The sequence below is a fragment of the Echeneis naucrates genome, chromosome 20 (assembly GCF_900963305.1).
Source record: "Echeneis naucrates chromosome 20, fEcheNa1.1, whole genome shotgun sequence".
NCBI classification, from domain to species: domain Eukaryota; kingdom Metazoa; phylum Chordata; class Actinopteri; order Carangiformes; family Echeneidae; genus Echeneis; species Echeneis naucrates.
In genome coordinates, this window is record NC_042530.1 from 4399890 (window position 1) to 4422034 (window position 22145).

General features: G+C 39.4%; 1 protein-coding gene across 3 annotated transcripts in view; it reads left to right on the forward strand.

The window, feature by feature from the left end:
* Positions 1-22145, forward strand: part of dnajc13 (DnaJ heat shock protein family (Hsp40) member C13) — a 28488-nt gene that overhangs the window by 3763 nt on the left and 2580 nt on the right. Inside the window, exons 3-54 of one of the 3 annotated variants that reach the window (XM_029529149.1) lie at positions 4030-4105; positions 4822-4971; positions 5431-5472; positions 5577-5777; positions 5918-6124; positions 6505-6600; positions 6794-6885; positions 7138-7304; positions 7862-7941; positions 8055-8224; positions 9459-9558; positions 9666-9773; positions 9890-10045; positions 10130-10186; positions 10275-10396; positions 10602-10677; positions 10875-10970; positions 11081-11221; positions 12211-12228; positions 13179-13261; positions 13348-13501; positions 13631-13734; positions 13830-13989; positions 14090-14152; positions 14251-14352; positions 14532-14636; positions 14948-15150; positions 15289-15373; positions 15465-15619; positions 15853-15898; positions 16008-16162; positions 16300-16501; positions 16614-16729; positions 16954-17032; positions 17117-17252; positions 17423-17607; positions 17713-17787; positions 17883-18002; positions 18210-18605; positions 18695-18808; positions 19092-19208; positions 19382-19559; positions 19663-19754; positions 19844-19943; positions 20045-20119; positions 20213-20325; positions 20414-20583; positions 20705-20747; positions 20836-21009; positions 21100-21279; positions 21685-21825; positions 21926-22069. In XM_029529149.1, the coding sequence (XP_029385009.1) occupies positions 4030-4105; positions 4822-4971; positions 5431-5472; positions 5577-5777; positions 5918-6124; positions 6505-6600; positions 6794-6885; positions 7138-7304; positions 7862-7941; positions 8055-8224; positions 9459-9558; positions 9666-9773; positions 9890-10045; positions 10130-10186; positions 10275-10396; positions 10602-10677; positions 10875-10970; positions 11081-11221; positions 12211-12228; positions 13179-13261; positions 13348-13501; positions 13631-13734; positions 13830-13989; positions 14090-14152; positions 14251-14352; positions 14532-14636; positions 14948-15150; positions 15289-15373; positions 15465-15619; positions 15853-15898; positions 16008-16162; positions 16300-16501; positions 16614-16729; positions 16954-17032; positions 17117-17252; positions 17423-17607; positions 17713-17787; positions 17883-18002; positions 18210-18605; positions 18695-18808; positions 19092-19208; positions 19382-19559; positions 19663-19754; positions 19844-19943; positions 20045-20119; positions 20213-20325; positions 20414-20583; positions 20705-20747; positions 20836-21009; positions 21100-21279; positions 21685-21825; positions 21926-22069 (6520 nt within the window). The remainder of the gene's footprint in view (positions 1-4029; positions 4106-4821; positions 4972-5430; positions 5473-5576; positions 5778-5917; positions 6125-6504; positions 6601-6793; positions 6886-7137; positions 7305-7861; positions 7942-8054; positions 8225-9458; positions 9559-9665; positions 9774-9889; positions 10046-10129; positions 10187-10274; positions 10397-10601; positions 10678-10874; positions 10971-11080; positions 11222-12210; positions 12229-13178; positions 13262-13347; positions 13502-13630; positions 13735-13829; positions 13990-14089; positions 14153-14250; positions 14353-14531; positions 14637-14947; positions 15151-15288; positions 15374-15464; positions 15620-15852; positions 15899-16007; positions 16163-16299; positions 16502-16613; positions 16730-16953; positions 17033-17116; positions 17253-17422; positions 17608-17712; positions 17788-17882; positions 18003-18209; positions 18606-18694; positions 18809-19091; positions 19209-19381; positions 19560-19662; positions 19755-19843; positions 19944-20044; positions 20120-20212; positions 20326-20413; positions 20584-20704; positions 20748-20835; positions 21010-21099; positions 21280-21684; positions 21826-21925; positions 22070-22145) is intronic. The other 2 variants (XM_029529151.1, XM_029529150.1) reach the window with 2 other exon arrangements.

Genomic DNA, 22145 nt, shown 5'->3' on the forward strand with positions numbered 1-22145 from the left:
ATCATGTTAATGCTTCCTGAGGTGTCCTGCAGAGACAGATGTTGATAAACGGACATTGGCACTTTATCTGAATCAGTCAGCTGACTTGGTTCCCTGGTTGTCCCCCTGACCTGTGTTACAAGAGTCCAAAACTTTATTTATTGATATTAGCATGTAATTTATTTAACTCACTTTTGAAACAGACAGGGCAACCTGTGCAATGCCAGTAGAAAGAGCATGAGTGAGCATACAGAAATGAAACAGAAACTTAATTTAGTGCTTCTGTACTGTTCATTTTATCAATGAAGTGAAACTGCAGTCACAAACGGATAAATGTTGATGACCATTTTTTGACCTCTGAGTGATCATATGCAGTTCAATGTGTGGGCCAAATGCAGTTCAGTAGATGTGCCTCTCCTGCAGCTCTGTTGTATGAGGAAGGTTTAAGAGTCAGAGAGTTGATAAAGAAACCTGTTTCTGACTGTTAAATTTGCTGTGTCTGAGATGAAAGTGGGCAAGGGTGATCTTACAGGATATATCCTCAAATGCAAGATTTAATTACCCTGTTCTGTAATTCTGTAACTATTGCTGTTCAGCATGGTAGATGATATTCAGTATTACTTGACTTCTGTATAGGATTATTCTTTCATGTATCAAATGCATATATTTTTTTTAAAAGAAAGGTCAAATTATACACTAATTTAAATTCAGATAGTAATTTGTGATCTGTGCTGCAGCGAGTCGAAGGGAATTTATTTATTTATTCTTTCTAAAGCCAGAACAATGAGGTGCTGCTTAATAGTTTCTGTCTGGGTTCTGCTTTTTATGTTTGTAGGACCAAGTGTTCCTTCGTTTTTCACATTTAGTCTTGTTCATGAAAATTGTTAGTTGGGTTCAACCCAGATCTTGCCTTGGAAGCCATCTGCATCCATTAAATTTAAGGTAGACCTGAAGTGTTTGTGTGTGTCCAGCTGTAAGTCATACACTCCCTCCTCATGATTATGATTATTGAGTCTTGTGACTCCAGGCTGTGGAGAATATTGGATTTTTAGTGTATGTCCTAACAATAAAGAGATTTTAAGGAGTTTTTTTTTTTTTTTTTTTTTTTTAAATACGATTTCTCTTGCTTTTGTCATTTTGCAATTTCAAAGGTTTTGCTTTTGTTTTGTTTTGCCAAGTACTATATTCTTACACACATACTCTGTTTCAGAGTATTACAATGCAAATCAGGATCTGCTTTGACTCTTCCTTCAATGCCTTCATATGTCTTTATATAGCTCCCTGAACAATAAACATCATTGCTACACTTATTTCAAGTAATATTTTTCAAAATGTGTTCATCTGTTTGTCGTATTGACATGAGTTGTGCTTTAACTGTCTTTTGTAGCTTCAATCCTTTCAGTTGTGTCCTCTCTTGTACAGCGTTTGTGTTTCTAACATTCAGCTCTCTGTCAAACACTTTCTGCATCTGTTGGATCTTGTTTAGAGGATTATGCATGTTGTCCTAGATGTTTGTTTGTAGTCATACAAATCCGTCGTCTTTGTGGGAAACTCAACATACTTTGTTGGAAAAACAGAGGCAGTTGTGAAGAGGTTTTAGTCAGATATGGGAAGTTGCTTAATATGCTTCATTATGAAACCTTGGAAGTGGAAGGAAAATCTTTGCCATACACACTGTACAGTTTGACTGAATGAAGACTAACCTGTAACTTAGCTCAAATCATATATATAAATTACAAGTTAAAAGTTACATACAAAACATATTTGTGTTCTTTCCTTCTCATATTTCTGTAATATACCATAACCCACAAATCCAATGATTGCTGATTACTTTACATGGCCCGCATGAGTGTTTTAGTTATTTCTTTTGTGACTGTTCTTGTGAATCTTGCTTTCATGGCTGCTTTTGGTTTCTGTTTATTCCATCATGTCCATTCTTGTCAAAAATAGACGATATAAGGAGTAATGGTAGATTATCTAATGCAATCTTGACTCTAAATGCTGGTTTTCTTATCTTTATATGGTTGTAAATCTGAGCCACAACTGGTTAGAGTTACGAAATGATCCAGAGTAATTTCAAAGTGTCTGGGGTTTGTTGTAGATAGGTCAAAATAAGTAAAACATGGTGACGATTACGTGATCACCGGATCACATGGTTATGAAGTTGTCTGGATAGGAAGTTAGTACGACTTCTTATATAACATTTGTCTTTAATCTGTCTTCAATTTAAGAATTGAATTGTTTAGTCAGGCTTCATGATTGTCTACACACTTGTTAAATATGATCATAACTTTAATCACTCTCTTAGTTGTTGAGGTTTTGATGTCGCCACAAAAAGACATACAGCAAAGATGACACATTATGTATTGTTAGCCAAACACAGTGGTGTTGGCTGGATATTGCACGTGTGCTAACACAGAATAAAGCAGAAAAACCAGCCCTCAGAGAATGAATAATTTACTTGGTTTGTGCTGACAAGATAATCCAGCCACTTAGCAGCAAGGTCAGAATCTATACAGAGAGGAAGCCTTGAGATCGAAACAGCGTTATGGTCTGATAACTTGTGTATGTCCCTAGATGGCATAAGCAAGGGAAGGAAGTCTTGGTGCAAGAGAGAGTGAATACACTCTTTCAGGCGTTCTAACAGAAGGTGTCAAAGAATGACATGGCATTTGTATAATTGTGGAGGAGATGTACTTGGGCCTTGCCTCAGGCTTCTGTCTGTCCTGTCTGTTAGTTTTAAGAATGCGTGTTGACATGAGTACAAATGCACTATATGGAAACAGCATCTCAGTTTGACATGTTGTTCACTCAGCTTTTGATGAGACTAGTTGCTTATACGTCAACATGACCAGACCCTTTTACTGTTACTTACCCCTAATGAGGAAGAGAGGAGACAACTCGGCATGTTAAGTGGGCAGTAATGGATCTAAAAGATCCTGATGTACAAGTATGAACATACATGGACACCAGGCACAAATAAACCCTTACATTTTACACACGCTCCCTGATTGAACTTAAACTTTCCCTAAATCTGAAAATCTCTCCAAACCTTTTTTAAAAAAAAAAAAAAACAAACCAAAAACTAAACAAGCCCTCCATTTCATACAAGATGGCATGACTTGCACAAAATGCCAGCTACAGCTGTTGCCAAATCACAAAGTGATCAGTCCAAGCTACACATGGACATGCCTGTACTGACACATTCAGAGAGCGTAATATGCAGAAAGACTGTCAAAACAAAATTTCACTTTTCCTCACTACTATGTGAGGAACCACCCCGCCTCCTCATGTAGCAGTTCAAATTAGTGTTGCCCATTACACAACTGCTACCTAGCGTAGATATCCTAATGTATTAAATGCCTGGACAATACCAAATTCCTTAGCAGTAATGCTGCATCTCTTTTTAGTTCTGCATTGCACAAGTGCTTCTTGCAAGATGAGAATCAAGGTTGATTTGATTTGATAAAGTACACGTCTACTGAGTAGAGTACTAACAGCAACAACTAAGGTTTTTACTGCTGCTTACTGGATAGCCACTGAAGCTTTAAAAGAGCCAGTTGGCAATCCTTTCTAATCATCACTTCACCAGTTTTGTTCTTCATCACCACCGTTAGCCCTTAAAATGTCTGTAAACAAAACTAATAAAGAATGACAATGGATTAGATAAGCATGCTCCAGTGATGTCATCTGTCCTTGACTCATCATCAACCCCGGAGAGGGCAACAACGGTGGTTGCAAATGGATCTGCTCCTCTTACACCATCCAGCCCTCTCTTAGATGTGGCATAGCTTTATTTGTGTGCTACAATCATTCATGGGATATATTTTGCACATTTTGAGATCCCAAGTTATTAGATGTTGATGTTGGGAGATATCAGAGCAAACTGGATCTGTGTCAAAACATGCCACACATTCAGCTTGTTACTCACATTGACTGCCAACGTTATGTGACTTGTTGTGCTGTTGTATGTGTTGCTTCCAAGTGCAGATGGTGATTGGTAGGTTTTTTTTGCATGACTCATCCCTGACTCATCCTTCTGTGTTCTAGGTACAAGCGAGTCTTCTCAGTGGGGACACATGGCATCACCACTTACAACCCTACCACACTAGAAGTAACAAATCAGGTCAGTGTTTGTGCAGCCTGTTTAAGAGGAACTCCCTTATCTTACAGGAACTTCACCTTTGTTGTAGCTGTCAGGATGCTGTAGGTTAACTTTTTGATGTGTTCTTCACTACATACAACTATTGACAATTAATTTAAAACACATTTCTCTTGCTAAAATACAGCATTTCTTACTCTATTTCCTCAGCATTAGTTATCAGAACTGAAGGGAATGAGCCAAATGCCACAGCATGCTTTTACATGAAGAGTACATGAAAATTGTCATTATAAATATCCATTAATGCTCTAAATTTAAAAAATTGTAAAACAAGCCATATCTTCATGGTTGTTGTTTTTTTTTTTTTTTTAAGATTATGATACTAACAACTATAAAAGTAACAAATTACTCTATACACTAGCACCATCAAAACATAAATGGTTTATGATGATATCAAGTGCTTATTAATGCACCATGTGATCACCTACTTTATATTAATGCAACTGTGGTTAAATATGTCAGTTTAAGTTGCAAAAGAATGTATTAGTTAACATTCATATGTCTTTACAGCTACATCATAACATGATATGAAACATCTATTAAATGTGTATATGCTGTTTATAAATGTGAAGTGGGTGGAACTAAAATGTTGCTGTTACTTCTTTCGATATCTTTGCACTTTGTTCGTGTGACATTAACAATGTCTTTATCTCTGTGTTGTTGCTGTCTATCTTTGCCAGTGGCCTTATGGAGACATCTGTGCTATTGGTCCAGTAGGAAAAGGTCAGGGAACAGAGTTCAACCTCACATTCCGCAAAGGTAGTGGCAAGAAGTCCGAAACGCTCAAGTTCTCAACAGAGCACCGGACAGAGCTGCTCACAGAAGCCCTGGTGAGGAAAAACATGCACAGCTGCACCACTTCACCACTGTCATTCATACTGACTCGGCTAACCTCAAACACATATTTCCTAAAGATGTCGTCTGTTTGATGTAGTACTGTTTGATGAGGCACATTCATTCTTTTTCATAACGTCATGACTGAACATTTTGCTGTGTTGTCTAAAAAAACTAAAAAATTGCAGAAAAGCCACAAAATGTCCAACATACTGTTTAGGAATGTGTTGCTTGCAAATCACTGACCTGATGACTCTCTGCTCTGTGTTGATCACAGATATACTGACGTAAAAAACTCATTATACTAAGATGTTTCTACTTAACAGAAATGTTTTTTCCCCAAAGAACCAATTAAATGTTGTATGACACCCTACATGACTACAAAGGTGCAACACTGCAATAATTTAACCAGCAGCTGTGTAAGTTTGTTATAAATTATCTTTTCCTATCAACAGAGATTCAGAACAGAGTTTTCAGAAGGAAAGATAACTGGCAGGGTAAGTGCTAAGATCATAAAAATGAAAATGCAAGTTCACAATATTAACTTTAGATGTGTTTAAGACCCAATTAAACTATGTTTTGCATGTCTGCTCCTCAACAGCGTTACAATTGCTACAAGCACCACTGGAGTGACACACGAAAGCTTGTGTGTTTAGAGGTGACGCCTGGTGGTATCGATCAGATCGACCCCCAAACCAACCGGGTGGTGTGTTCCTATGACTATAGGAATGTAGAAGGCTTTGTTGAGGTCTCTGATTACCAGGGAGGGTTCTGCATCCTTTATGGTGGTTTCAGCAGGCTGGTATGTATTTATGGACACTGTGTGTGTGTGCATAAACCTTTGCTTTAGTGTGTCTGTCAAGTTGTATCTTCAAATACATATACACACATATATTTCCATTCCCTCCCTTTTCTCCTGTCATATTACCTCTTTTCCCTCAGCATCTGTTTGCCTCGGAGCACCGGGATGAAATCATCCGGAGCGCAATAGAGCATGCTGGGAATTTCATTGGCATCACACTACGACTGCGAAAGGAATCTCTGACCTTTGAGGGTTTCGTGACAGACAGGTTGGGGAAGTACAGCTCAGATGAGAGCATCACATCACTGGCTGAGTTTGTGGTGCAGAAGATCACCCCTCGACACCCGGTCAGTGCACACTTCTTTCTCTTCTTCATTGGAGAAGCACTTTCTCTGCTGACAAAAAGAGCGTGACAATTTGGTTTGTAAATAAATTAGACTTTTAAAACAATTTGTCCTGTTTTCTGACTTTTTCTAACCCTTCTTCTATGAAGACATATATATTTAAAAATTAACAAATGGTCACACTATAAGACTACACTATAATATACATATTTATAACAGATATTTTTGGAGGCATAAGTTTACTAGGTCGCATACATTGATAAGTTTGATATTAATGAATAAACATTTGATTAACTTCTCAAGCAGTCTGCTATTGAAGTGCCTGTTTCTGCTTTTATCAGTTTGTTTTATATTAACACTAATCAATGTGTTTTTTCTTCCAGGAACCTGTTAAGCGTATCCTGGCACTGACAGAGACATGTTTAGTTGAGAGAGACCCAGCTTCTTACAATATAGTCACCATCAAACCCTTCGGAGAGGTCAGCAAACAGAAACTAAAGGAACACCAAGACATTAAAATTTGATGCTGAAATGATTATTCAGGACCTTTTTGTTCTGTGTTGTAGTCCTCCTGTGTAGAAAATTGTTAACTGCCTTTCATTATGCATGAACTGCGTAACTGAATGCCTCCCCTTCCTTTTTCCTCACTTGTCTTCTCTTTTCCTCCCTCAGGTATTTGCTCTCATTTGTGACGTAGATAACCCTCAGGTGTTTACAGTTGAATTCATCAGAGGTCAGATCAGGAAGTTTTCCTCCACAGAAAGGTACACAGATGTAACACGTATGCCTTTCTTTATGTACATCGTGATCCTTCAGGCCCTGTCCATTTCTTTGCTGTAATTATGACCTCATTTACCTTATTTCTGTGCTTGTTTACATGAGTAATTTGTCAATGTGCCTGTGTCTCCCTCTTAGCCAATTTTTTTCTTGTTATTGTGTAAAACAACTTCCATTACTCCACACCACCACAACATAATATAATGCATTTAACTAAAACTGTTTGCATGTGTCTGTAGGGACTCTCTATTAGCCAGCCTACTCGATGGAGTACGTGCATCAGGAAATCGAGATGTGTGTGTCAAAATGGCCCCCACACAACGAGGGCAAAGATGGGGCCTGCTAAGCATGCCTGTAGATGAGGAGGTGGAAAGTTTGCATCTGAAATTCCTGGCAGCACCTCCAAGTTAGTCCACGCCCCCTTTATCAACATTAAGCTAAATATATTTCATATATTTTGTTCATGTTTTCATCCTTGTTAAGATGCAGATTTATTTAAAATTTAAATCGATTCACATCGGTAACTACTTTATTATTGTTTTTCCTGCAGCTTTGCCCAGAATAAAATATTTATTAAGACATAATGGCCCCAGAGGATGAATTCTCATTCTCCCATGGTTAACTCTCATGTATTACTATGGCATTGGGCTAACTAAAGAATAAATACAGTGAAAAAGCCAGAATACTGTTTAACAACACTTCTGATCTGAATGTATTTCACCTACATGGTCAGAAATTATGGGCATACCTCCAATAACCTTTGTTGCAGTAACAGACGTATGCAATCAGTTTGTTAAAAATGAAGCAACCATAGGTCATATAACAATCTGGTAATAAATCAGGCACACAAAATGGAGCTATGCTGATTAGTTTGGGATCACAGAGCTGTAGACCTAGTCTTTTTAATATTTTTAGGAGATTTATTCTGATATTAAATTGCTCTATCTATCTTTTCTTTGTCAGATGGAAACTTTGCAGATGCAGTGTTCAGATTCAACGCCAACATATCCTACAGTGGAGTGCTACATGCGGTAACCCAAGATGTGAGTGTCTTCGCCTCTTGTGTGTTGTCTGTGTGATGCCAGTCTGCTCAGGCAGGATTCATATTAATTTCTCCCTCATACTCTTTGGCCATTTCTCTCTCTGTTCTCTTCAGGGTCTTTTCTCTGAGAACAAGGAGAAGCTCATCAACAATGCCATCCTGGCTCTTTTATCTCAGGAGGCTGAACTGCCAGCTCTTAATGCTGAGCTGGAGAGCCATTTCCAGGCCATCCGACGCTTGGTGGCCTCGAAGGCTGGCTTCCAGGCTTTCACACAGCTCCCTAAGTAAGGATGGAGCCAATTGCTTTGTCTCTTTGCTTTATTTCTTCAACTTTATTGTCATAGAGCTGCTGGTAACAGGCATGCTCTGTCATTCCAAGGTCTGGTCAAGGGTCTGGACTCACAGATGCAACGTAAATATGAATCCATACATCTCAGTCTGCCCTTTGTTTGTCTGTACTTCTTATCCCTCTTGTTTTTTTTGTTTTTTTTCATAGTCCACCTTAGTTGTGTGTTGGTCAGCCTATTTCTTTTATCTTTAGTCAGTGTTTATCTCATGGCCTTTTAGAGAGGAACTTCAGCGGGGACGTTACGTCACTTCAGGCAGTTCAGTCAGTTCAGTCAAGCTGTCTGCCTTGATTTATCTTGACCTCTCACTCACCTTCTCCTCCTCTTTTTTATATTTATATATATATATATATATATATATATATATATATGTATATATATATATATGTATATGTGTATATATATATATATATATATATATATATATATATATATATATATATGTATATATATATGTATATATATATATATATGTATATATATATGTATATATATATATATATGTATATATATATATATGTATATATATATATGTATATATATATATATATGTATATATATATATATGTATATATATGTATATATATATATATATATATATATATATATATATATGTGTGTGTGTGTGTGCGCCTCTGTCTCTTTCCTATTATCTGCTTTTGTCTTTCTGTCCTTTGCTTTCCTGTTAGTCACATATATTCAAAAGACCAGCAATCTTTCAGGGTCACTGAGATGTATGAGAGGAACTGTATTTACTGTTTATTTCTTGTTCCTATGAAGCAAATGAGCCAGAATTGGTTTTCCTTAAAGATTCATTGCTGCAGTAGTTTTTTTCCCTCACACTCTCACAAGATGTGGATTACTATAAACATACATAAAAGTTTTATTTTATCCTTGAAGGAAAGCCCTTTTAATGATGCTGTGCTTAGTAGTTCAGCAAAAAAAAGATGTGAGGGTTGGTGAGGGAAAGACCTGCAAAAAATCATCCACCTCTTAAGCAATGAATTATTTGTGTATCCAACCCCCAGACCTCTTTGAATATAATATTTGTATGTATGCAAAACAACAACCATGAAGATATGTCTGCATATGTTTTTCTTTATATACTTCACCTCTCTCAAAACATATAGCTGTGTCACTGAATGTTTGAATGTATATTTCCATCTTCTAGGTTTCGGGAAAAATTGGGAGTAAAGACGGTAAAAGCTTTAAAAAAGAACAACAATGGTGTGACGCATGCTGCTATAGACATGCTCTGTGCCCTTATGTGTGTAAGTATTACCCTGAGCATCAAGGCATCAGTTAAATCTAGAAATTTTGATCTTTTGATATTTCTTCACCTTTGGCTGAGACCTTTTCTCTCATATTTTCACTCCAGCCGATGCATGACGACTACGACTTGAGGCAGGAGCAGCTGAACAAGGCCTCACTGCTGTCATCTAAGAAGTTCCTGGAAAATCTCCTTGAAAAATTCATCACTAATGTGGTACATTTTGTTTGTATTTTCAGTGAGCTGCTTTCAGCCTTGGTCTGGGTTCATTAAGAAATTTGTACCTTTCTCACTCTGATTGTTTTTTTTTTTTTTTTTTTTTTTTTCCCCAGGACCATGGGACAGGAGCTTTGGTCATCAGCTCCTTACTGGACTTCTTAACATTTGCCCTCTGCGCCCCCTACAGCGAAACCACTGAAGGGCAGCAGTTTGACATGCTGCTTGAGATGGTTGCATCCAATGGACGCACCTTGTTCAAACTCTTCCAGGTAGCTAACTTCACATACTGTTGAATGACTGATATGAGTCACTACATTCATGTACACTGACTCGAGTGCTGGTCTTGTCTCTAGCATCCCTCCATGGCAATAGTGAAGGGAGCGGGGCTGGTAATGAAGGCCATTATTGAGGTAAGCCTTCCTTTGAGTTAGCTGCTCAACAGAATCTTGTTTTTGTGCTTTTTGATAATATAAAAAACTTATATATATTTTTTTTTAGGAGGGAGACAAGGAAATAGCCACTAAGATGCAGGAGCTGGCCTTGAGTGAAGGGGCTCTTCCAAGGCATCTCCACACATCTTTGTTCACCATTAGTGCTGACCAAAGGATGCTCACCAACAGGTCCAAGCTCAATCTAATACTTTTGGCTCCAGTTGCAAGTGGATACGCACTAGTTACAGTTCACTGATAGTCTTCTATTCGTGAAAAACACTAACTGCATATAACAGTGAAAAATAATAAGGAAAAAAGTTTGAGTTTTTTTCCAAGACATAAACATTTTTCTGAAAAAATGTTCAGCTGCTTACTTCAAATGTTTCTTTTTTAGGCAACTGAGTCGTCACCTGGTAGGACTTTGGACAGCAGAGAACCCTGTTGCCATGAACCTCCTCAAGAGGATACTGGTATGCCTCCAAAGCCCAGTTGCCACTTTTAACAAACACTTGATGTCTGCCCAATACTTGTGGCAGGAGCTATTCGTATGATGGTTATGCAGGCAAAATGTTCCAGGATGTAATCCAGTGTTTTCTTTGGCAGCTGAGACACCCTGTTTCAGTCCTTACCTTTTTCACCTTGTGTTGCTCTCTTACTGTGCTTTTAGCCAACAGGCCTGCTGGCTTACCTGGACAGTCCTGACCCAGTCCCAGAGAAAGATGTGGACAGAATGCACATCCGTGATAACTTGAAAATCGCCACGGTATCCGGATAAACATATCGCATCTTCATTTTTGCAAACCAATCAAAACCCCAATGTATGATTTTCTTTCTTTTGAATTTAAAAGTTGTCTTCAATTTTTGTCTTGACAGGACCAGCTAAACCGAAACAAAGTGCCTGAGTGGCAGCGGATAGCAGGCAAAGCAGCCAAAGAGGTGGAAAAGTTTGCCAAGGAGAAGGCAGATCTGGTGTTAATGCATTGGAGAGATAAAATGGGAATAGCACAGAAAGAGGTGAGAGTCCATTTTCCTTTACAAAGGGACTAAAGGGGTATTTCTTCCCAGAAAAGCTTCTGCTGCTACGCTGCTGTCTTGGTTGCTCCTCCTGCTGATGCTGAACTATTGTGCATAGTCCAGAGACCAACTCATTAAAACATTTTTCAGTTGCTTCTGTTTTTTTTTTGTTTGTTTGTTTGTTTGTTTTTTTTGGCATGGAAGCATTTTTGTTGTCTCGTGGAGACAGTATATGTCGGAACACAATATAAATTTTTTCCCATACTTTGCATTTCCTGTTGAAACAGCATGTGTAGTTTTTGTGGTCTACATAACAGACATTTTTCGATTTAGGTATAACGATCATTTTCAATTTCATTTTGTTTTGTCTGTGTACCACAGTTGGTGAATGTGAATAGCCGTAGTTGAATTTTAAATGTCACCTTCTTATGAAAATACTCTCTTTTGGTTGCTAATGCAATGACACATCACATGTCAGAAATGTCAGTTTAGACCTGTGTGGGCCATTCTTACTCAGTGTGTGGACTGCTGAAGGATGATGGTTCATTAAAACCTTGGACCATTGCTGCCTGGCTTTTCAACAAAATCTAATTTCATGTCAAACAAAGCTATAGCTCCAATTCTTCTTCTCCTGAATTTAACTCATCTCCCTTTTTCCTTTCTGCTCTTCTCGAAATGGCTGAAGCTGATCCTATCTATTTTGATTGCCGTACTTCCACTGAATCATCCATTATTTCATGCTTGCAGCACAGACTCCACCTTTATTTATGTCAATTCATAATTTTTATGCACTGCCAGTTAATAAATCAATAGGATTTAGTGTTAGATTTGTAAGTCTGTGTTTGTATTGATAGTTTAGTGACCTGTGACCCTTTTTTTTTTTTTTTTTTATGATACAACTGTTTGATCCAAGGAACAATAATCTCTCTGTTGTCTCTGCCCTACCCTCCCCTTGTCTTGTGTGGTTTCTCTGCTGTCAAACAATGCAGCAGGACAGAAATAACCTGGTAAGTAGGAGTGACCAACGGGATCCATGCTGTTTTCTACCCATATTCTCTCTCCTGACCAAGCCATTTTTTTTTTTTTGTCTTCATGTGGCATATTGAGTGTGTTTTTTAATTCAGACAGATTATGACCTGCTGTCATCTACAAGGAGTTTCCACATGTGCCTTGATATAGATGCTAGGAAACAAGTAACTCATTATGCAAGACAATAGATAATGAAAATATAGATTGGAATGCAGCTCCTCTCTTCTTGCTGTCAGAAGGACACTTTCAGTGCCTGTTGTCCTTTGTATCAATAAATAATGGCCACGTTTAATTTGAGACAGGAGTGTAATTACCATAAACAGTCGGGCTGTTGCCAAGCAGCTTGTGCCAACATCTGCAGCATTAATATACATGGCTCACACCACTTTATTTTGACAATGCAGGGAATTTGTTGTATTGCTTTATGCAATCAAAGAGAGAAAATCTTTAATGCAAAAGTAATAAATCACACACAAATTACAGTTGTAGGGCCCAATTAACGACATCCTATAACCACCAGATTTCTGGGATTGCAATTCTGAATCTAAAAAAGCAATAAATGCCTCAGGAGCTCTTATATGCACACTCAGAATAACCTGTCTCGCTCTCTCCAGAATTACAGAACACACCCAGGCTTTTTGGGATCCCATCTTGGTTTTTGTGTTAACTAACTGTCTCTGTTGGTGTGATGAGGTGGTTTCATTTGTCCAATTATTCTAGTACTTAACGTTCTCCATTCTGAAAAATGTGTTTAAGTTGTTCTTCACACGCGTGCCATTTTTTTCTGATGTTCTTGTCTGTGTAAAATTTCATTCATGTCACCGTTTTAACTTCACTGCTCTTCATGGCATGGCCAAAAAAGGACAAATATTGACTAATGATGAACTGACATGGTTCCCATAGTTTTGTAACTTTTGCTTATTTTCAGAACCCAAACCAAAAGCCTGTGATCCTGAGGAAAAGACGACAGAGAATAAAGATTGAGTGCAACTGGGAACTTTTTTACTACAGGTAATTTTTATTACACAACCATGTGATTTCACCTTGAGTTTATTTTAATAGTTACCGTCCTAATTTGCCTTGTTTGTCCTTTCAAGATTCCAGCTTGACCATGCACGGTCCAACCTCATCTGGAACCTAAAGACAAGGGAGGAGCTGCGGGACGCTCTGGAGGGGGAGATGCGTGCCTTCACTGTGGACCGTGAACTTGGAAATGCCAGTGTCATTTCCTGGAACCACCAGGAGTTTGAGGTTTGCTTGACTAGAATAATACTCTGGATGTCAGTGGCTCCATTGATGCCCGATACACATTTATTTCAAAAATGAATATACATCCTCTTAAATAAATTTCATTGCATATGTCCATATGACCATTTTCAGGTGAAATATGAGTGCCTTTCAGATGAGATCAGGATTGGGGATTATTATCTGCGTCTGCTCCTCGAGGAAGATGAAAATGAAGAATCGAGTGCCATCAAAAGATCGTAAGACTACAATAAAACGAACAAACCAACGGCACCGATTATGATCTTAATCCCAACAGATGATTGAAGGCATTTCTCCTGTTCTTTTCCCCTAGATATGAGTTCTTCAACGAGCTCTACCATCGCTTTCTGCTTACACCCAAAGTTACGATGAAGTGCCTGTGCCTACAGGCACTTGCTATAGTCTACGGGAAGTGCTATGAGGAGATTGGACCTTTCACAGATACAAAATACATTGTGGGGATGCTGGACCGAGTGAGTACATGCAGATTCTCAGTGCAAGTGTTTGTGTGGTTAGGGCAACGGAATGGTCTTTATGACTTTCATTAATCCTGAAATGCTTTGCTGTGTACAGTGCACAGACAAACTGGAAAGAGATCGACTCATCCTCTTCCTCAACAAGCTCATTCTCAACAAGGTGAATGACTAAAAGCTACATGTCCTTTTGATAGTATGTGTTCATTTGACCCCTCGTGTTTCTTTGGATCTTGAGTAATCATTTTCATTTGTCTGCAGAAAAATGTGAAGGAGGTAATGGACTCGAATGGTGTTCGCATCTTGGTGGACCTGCTCACCTTGGCCCATCTGCATACCAGCAGGGCAACGGTGCCGCTACAGGTAAAACATGGTTTTCAAGTTCTATTGCATGAAAAGAATGGCTGCATCAATTTGATCCATCACAAACAACATAAGATGAAAGCCTCATGTTCATTCAATTCTGCCGATACCAAAAGCAGGAGATTCTTATAATACAACCTTGGCTGCAGTGTCAAACAGAGGTCTTCTTCTTTTCACAGAGTAATGTGCTGGAGGCAGCACCAGACATGAAGAGGGAGAGCGAGAAGGAGTGGTATTTTGGGAACGCAGACAAGGAAAGAAGAGGACCTTTCAGTTTTGAGGAGGTATGTGATCATATTCACACACTTGGAAAACAGTTTTATTGTATGAATGTGCTCCTTTAAAGAGCATCCTGTTAAAATGTTAATAAAACAGTCATAAAATATTATTTAAACATTTCTAACAAATATAGTAACATCTTGTTTACTAATTGCACCTTTTATAGAGTAAGTAAACATCTCATTATTGCACTCTGCAAGTTATTGTTATTGGTTTCATTTTCGCTGCTCCCTTGCAGTCAATTTTTTTTTTCTTTCTATTGCAGCAACCACTCCTGCTTATTTTTTTCCTTTGTTTTGTACTCTGACTTTTCTAGATGCAGGAGTTTTGGAGTACAGGCGTCCTGACAGCAAAGACTCGCTGCTGGGCTCAGGGAATGGATGGTTGGCGCCCCCTGCAGGCCATCCCCCAGCTGAAATGGTGCCTCCTGGCCACAGGACAGGCAGTGATGAATGAGTCGGACCTGGCTACACTAATCCTCAACATGCTTATCACCATGTGCTCCTACTACCCAAGCAGGTGGGGACCACATAAAACTTCTGGTCTCATTTGTGCACAGAAAATACCACCTGTTTTACAACTTTCTCTCATGCATTATATTTAGAGCGGTTGTCAGACCACAACTTTGATATATCTGGTCATTTTCTTTTTATTCAGGGACCAAGATAATGCCATCATTCGTCCTTTGCCTAAAATCAAGAGGATGATCAGTGACAATGCTTCTCTCCCTCACATTGTACAGGTAGTTACTTCAATCCAATATTTGTGTACTTTTTAAAATTGTTGAACTCCAATGAATTGCTGAATACACTCACAAATCATGTCCTTTTCAGCTGCTGTTAACTTTTGACCCAATCCTGGTAGAGAAAGTTGCCAATGTTCTCTACCTTGTGATGCAAGACAACCCCAACTTGCAGCGGCTCTATTTAACTGGGGTCTTCTTCTTCATCATGATGTACACAGGCTCTAACGTGCTTCCTGTAGCAAGGTGAAGACGCAACACACAACATGAGCATGCCAATATAAAAGAATGATTTTGCAGTATATTTTAAATTGTGTGGCCAAAAGTCAAGAGCCAGAGCACTGCAGTGTTTTTTATTTAAGGGAAGTGTGCATGTATTTGTTTGTGAACGTGAATGTTTGTGGTTGTCTGGTGTGCGTGCAGTCATGCATGTTCTTGTGCTACTGACAAAAACCACTGAGATGTTTTTGTGGTTTTAGGTTCCTGAAGTACACTCATTTGAAGCAAGCCTTCAAATCAGAGGAGGTAAACTTTGTTTATTTACAACAGACATTGCTGCAATATAAATGAAATGTCATTTTATTTCATTAATCATTTCCTCTTTTGAAAATTGCATTTGCCTGTGTCTCCACAGGCCAAGGGCCAGGACATTGTGCAGCGTAGTGTTCTGGGACCAGTGCTGCCTGAAGCAATGGTTTGTTATCTGGAAAACTACGAGGCTGAGCGCTTCTCTGAGATATTCCTCGGAGAATTTGACACGCCTGAGGCCATTTGGAGCAGCGAGATGAGGTAGAAATTAATCTCTATACATTTAAATTAGTTTACTCTCAAAGACAGTGTAGAGAGATTTAGAATTGAAGCAATGAAAGCCACTGATTTTTTTGGGGGGGAGAGTTTTTAGAGTTTGTGTTCTTATAACATATCAGGCGCATGATGATTGAGAAGATAGCAGCCCATGTAGCTGACTTCAGCCCCAGACTGCAGAGCAACACACGGGCCCTGTACCAGTACTGCCCCATTCCTGTGATAAACTTCCCTCAGCTGGACAATGAGCTCTTCTGCAACATCTACTACCTCAGACATCTGTGTGATACCACCCGCTTCCCTAATTGGCCTATTCGAGATGCTGTATGTCCCTGTTACTTATTTATTCAACCCTCTAAGACTTTATCAACATCCTGCTCGTACTTTGAAGAAAAGTTTCTTTTAACTGTGTCTTCCACCTCCTTTATCCCTACAGGTGAAGCTGCTGAAAGACACTCTTGAAGCCTGGAAGAGGGAAGTGGAGAAGAAACCTCCCTCCATGTCTGTAGATGATGCCTATGAAGTCCTCAACCTTCCGAAAGGACAGGGACAGTAAGTGGCCATTGTTTTATCAATAGATTCTCAATAGTATTTTTATTAAATGGTAGAATTGAAAGAATGTTGATCATGATGGAATAGACACCAAAGTAAATTTTAATTTTATAAAATTAGTGTAGAATTAGTATCTTCCACATATTAAATAGATCTATTGTGACACATGTTTTTGAGTTGCTGTGAATAAATTCTGCCTTACGTTTGGCTTTTTTTCACTTCAGGCATGAGGAGAGTAAAATCAGAAAAGCTTACTTCAGACTGGCTCAGAAGTATCATCCTGACAAGAACCCAGAGGGCAGGGTGTGTACGACTCTCTTGATATGATATGCATTGTACGTAAAGGCTTAGAATATTTTCATGAGTTTTAAACTTGTCATTTTTCAGGATATGTTTGAGAAAGTCAACAAAGCCTACGAGTTCCTCTGCACAAAGTCCTCCCGTATCATAGATGGTCCAGACCCAGAAAACATCATCCTCATCCTCAAAGCCCAGAGCATCCTGTTCAACCGACACAAACAAGGTATCCACATTCAAAATTCAATATCTTCTCTTTTTATTTACCTTATCATATGGAAGGACATTTTTGTAGGTTATCAAAATGAAAAGATAACTGTAGGAAGAATGTCTTGGCTTCTGCAAGTATTTAATTAATATTGTGAGACCTCTGAGCACCACTTTGCCTCTAAACAGAACTGGAACCCTACAAATACGCCGGTTACCCCATGCTCATCAAAACAATCACAATGGAGACAGAAGATGAGCTCCTCTTCTCAAAAACCTCCCCTCTCCTCCCGGCTGCTGCTGAACTGGCTTTCCACACAGTCAACTGCTCCGCTCTTAATGCAGAGGAGCTGCGGCGTGAGAATGGCATAGAAGTATGTACACTTCCTGAAATACGTCCCTGCCAATGTACATGTGGACCAGTGTATCTGGGTAACTGCGACATTTTTAATGATAAATCGTTGCCTGTATTTGATCAGGTCTTGTTGGAAGCTCTTTCTCGATGTGTTGCTGTATTAACTGCATCCAGCAAGCCTGACGACATGGCTGTGCAGGTAAAAAGATCTCCTGTTGTTACCACCCTCTTTGAATGAGTGTCTTACTTGGTATGATTTCTCTAATACTTTTCCATCACTTGAATGTTCCGCAGGTGTGCGGGCACATCTGTAAGTGCTATAGTGTAGCAGCTCAATTTGAAGAATGCAGAGAAAAGATGATTGAATTGCCGAATATCATCAGGGACCTATGTCATATCCTGTACTATGGAAAGGTGAGGATTGTTAATTTATGTTTCCTTTATTCCTCCCAGTATTCGTTGTTTCTCCTTTGAGAATAAGTTTTAAGGGGAAACCTAAATGTATTATTATATTATAAAATCATTCATCCTCAGTTAAGTGTAATTTCTTTCTTTCTTGTCAAGTCACAAAAGTAATTTTTTCAGCCTTAATTCACGGTCTCTCCTGTCTCCTTTCCTCAGGGTCTTCCAAAGACTGCAGCCCTGTCTGTACAGTGCATCAGCTCTTTTGCAGTAGATTTCTTCCTACAAACTCATCTGTATCATGCTGGTGTACTTTGGCACCTGCTTGTGCACCTCTTCAACTATGACTACACGCTGGAGGAGAGTGGCGTGCAAGCAAGCCAGGACACAAACCAGCAGGAGGTTGCAAACAGCTTGGCCAAGCTCAGCCTCGTAGCTCTCAGCCGCCTGGGAGGCTACGCGCAAATAACACACACCCCAGATGGCAACAATCCCGTTTCAGAGACCAATGGCGTCGAAGCAACACCGCCTGAGAACCCTACCATTCGCAAGAGCTTAGCAGCCATGTTAACTCCATACATTTCAAGAAAACTAGGAACAGGATCTCCTGCTGAGGTCAGTTGAACAGGTGGAAAGGACTGGCACAAAGCTTTCACTCATCCAGACATTTCAGACTGAGTTCTACATTTATATTTTTCATTTAGGTCTTGAAGCTGCTGAATAGCAACTCAGAGAACCCATATTTGATATGGAACAATGGAACACGAGCTGAGCTGCTGGAGTTCTTGGAGGGTCAACAGGAGGGAAACATCAGGAGGGTAGGAGAGACTTGTCCTCTTTTCTTCTCCAAACTTTATTTGTTCAGTGTCCACACAAAAAGTATAATATAATAACCACTGCAATGACCTTCAATATAGAAGGATTACAATGATCAGATCAAAGACAAATCATTGATACTGGTTAAACCTGTACATGTGGTTAGTCTGAGCATGTTCCCAACAGGGGTTTTAGGTAAACCCTGATTATATATGAAGGGAATTTAATCTATAGGTATTAATATGAATTGGTGATCAATTCGTGCATCTGTTTGTCTCTACACAGGGAGAAAACGATAAAAGTTTTGGTGCAGAGTTTGTTTTCAGTGATCACAGCAAAGAGCTGATAGTCGGAGAGATCTTTGTGAGGGTCTACAATGAGCAGCCGTCATTTCCTCTTGAGGTGAGTAGAGTGTTACAAACCCATTCAATCTGCCTCTTATTGATGTCCTTTTCCTCCTGTTCACTAGAGATGTTTATAGAATAGAAGATCAGGTCAGGCTTAGGGTAATTTTCACCATGAATTAGAGAAAAACCTTATACCTTATATAATATTTTACCATTTTCTCTTTCTAGTATCCCAAAGCATTTGCAGCCAGTCTGTTGGACTATGTCGGATCTCAGGCCCAGTACCTCCACACTCTGCTGGCCATGAGTCAGAGTAACAAGGTGGAGTCCCAGCAGCATGCTGAGAGGCTTCGCTTTGCTGAGATGGCATTAGAAGCTCTTCGCAATGTCATCAAGAACAACCCAGGTGAAACATAGCTCTTCCGCTGAGCGTCCTCTTCCTGCTGCATCTTATGTTTGATTAAAATAATGTGTTACTTATCAGAACACTCATGTCTGTGTATTTACAGGTTCAGAGTCAGAATGCATTGGTCATTTCAAGCTGCTCTTCTCTTTGTTGCGGGTTCATGGAGCTGGCAGAGTCCAGCAACTAGTTTTGGAGGTAAAATAGATTCCTGGTCCTTGTATTTTAATTTAATATCTTTGATAACCAAAGTTCCTGTATTTTTAATCATACTTTTTTTTGTGCAGGTTGTGAATACTGTGACATCAAACCAGGAATGCGTGAGCAATATTGCTGAGTCTTTGGTGCTGTCCAACCTTCTGTTGCTGCTGCACTCACTCCCCTCCAGTAAGGAGACAAACAACAACCCACAATTATTTGTTTCCTTTAATGTAGAACTTATTTTAGTGTTTTATCTTTGGACTAAAACATTCCTTTGCGTGTTCTAGGCAGGCAAATGGTACTGGAAACCCTGTATGCACTGACTTCTAACACAAAGATAGTCAAAGAGGCTATGGCCAAAGGTCAGTGAAAGCCTGCTTTTTTTCTGTGTTAGACTCAATATTTCTGTGAATTCTGAACGTTCTGGTCTTCATTTTAATCTGTCTGTCCCCCAGGTGCCCTGATATATTTGCTGGACCTGTTCTGTAACTGCACACACCCTCAGGTTCGCACACAGACTGCAGAGCTCTTCTCCAAAATGACCTCAGACAAGCTGGTTGGGCCAAAGGTTAGTCTGAACAGAAATAGATGTTACAATTAATTAAAAACATTTATTATGTGCTGTTGTATATTCTTACTTTCTTATTCTTTGTCAGGTGCGTCTGACTCTGATGCGTTTCCTTCCTGGAGTGTTCATGGACGCCATGCGAGACAACGCTGAGGCAGCAGTGCACATATTTGAGGGAACACACGAGAACCCTGAACTCATCTGGAATGACAGTTCAAGGGAGAAAGTGTCCACCACTGTTCGGGAGATGTTGCTTGAGTATGACATAGTACAATACCGTACTTTTGCAATAGGTAGTTGGGTGGGGATGGAATGGGGGAGAATTGTAGCTTTTGCCGTTATAGCTAATGTAATGTTCTTTATTTTACAACGTTTTCAGGCACTTTAAACAACAGAAGGATAATCCTGACGTGAACTGGAAAGTAAGTGCATTAACTAGTTTTTTCAGCAATACAGTAATTTGTTTGACTTGTAATGTTCCAATAAATGATTGGCGTTCTGTGTACTCAGTTACCAGAAGAATTTACAGTGGCTTATGGAGCAGGACAGGGTGAACTTGAAGTTGGCGGTGTCTTCTTGCGGATCTTCATCGCTCAGCCAGGTTGGGTGCTACGTAAGCCTCGCGAGTTCCTTGTTTCCCTATTGGAAACTCTGACTGAGCTGCTGGAGAAGAACCACCCCAATGTGAGCAGCTTTTTTCAGGAGCAGAAACAAAATACTTTTCTCTTTTACTGTTTTCTAACGCATCTTACTGACACATCTGGTCTCCTGTAGGGTGAGGCCCTGGAGACGGTTACCACGGCAGCAGTGTGTCTGTTCAGCACCCAGAGTCAGCTGGCTGACCAGGTTCCTCCTCTGGGTCACCTGCCTCGTATTCTGGCAGCACTAAACCACAAGAACAATGCCGTACCCAAGAGCTCCATCCGACTGATCCACGTTTTATCAGAAAATGAGGTTAGGAGACACAAATTTAGTTTGACTTTATTTACAAGATCCTGTATTTTACAGCTAATTTGGTGGAAAGGCTTAAAAAATGTATTTTTTTTTAATTATATACTTATATACTTTTTGCCTTGTTTCTTCGTCTCAAATCATATTCAGTTACCTAAAAAAACCATGAATTTAAAATTGCGTTGGCCTTTTTTGAAAATATCCTTGTAGTGTACAGCGGTATGTTACCTACATGACTCTTGTACACTAAGGGCTTTGTAAACAAGCATTTCTTAACGCTGGGCTAACTTCAGCACTATCCATTGATTTAATGTATCAATGAAGCCCAGATTTATAAACAGTGCTAACACATCAGACTAAAAACCTTTTAAATGATGCATTAGATTCAGCTGTTTTGTTTGTGTGTAGCTGTGTGTGCGCTCTATGGCCTCTCTGGAGACAATCGGACCCCTGATGACTGGGATGAAAATGCGGGCAGACATGGCTGGATTGGCTTGTGAAGCTCTGAACCGTATGTTCCAGAAAGAGCAGACAGACTTGGTAGCTCAGGTAAATTGGTGCCATTATTGCATTGCCTTTAATTGTCATTCGTCAGAGATAGTGATCTTTTAGCCTGACTAACGCTGCATCTTGTAAATCATCTGGACAGGCGCTAAGAGTGGAGCTGGTTCCGTACCTCCTGAAGTTACTGGAAGGAATTGGCCTAGAGACATTAGACAACCCTTCAGCCACCAAGGCCCAGATAGTAAAGGCTCTCAAGTCCATGACTCGCAGTCTGCAGTACGGCGAACAGGTATGACAAGCTTATCATTCAAAATACTTAAGTGATTAGCTATTTCTGTTAATTCTTCCATGGGTTTGGCTATTTA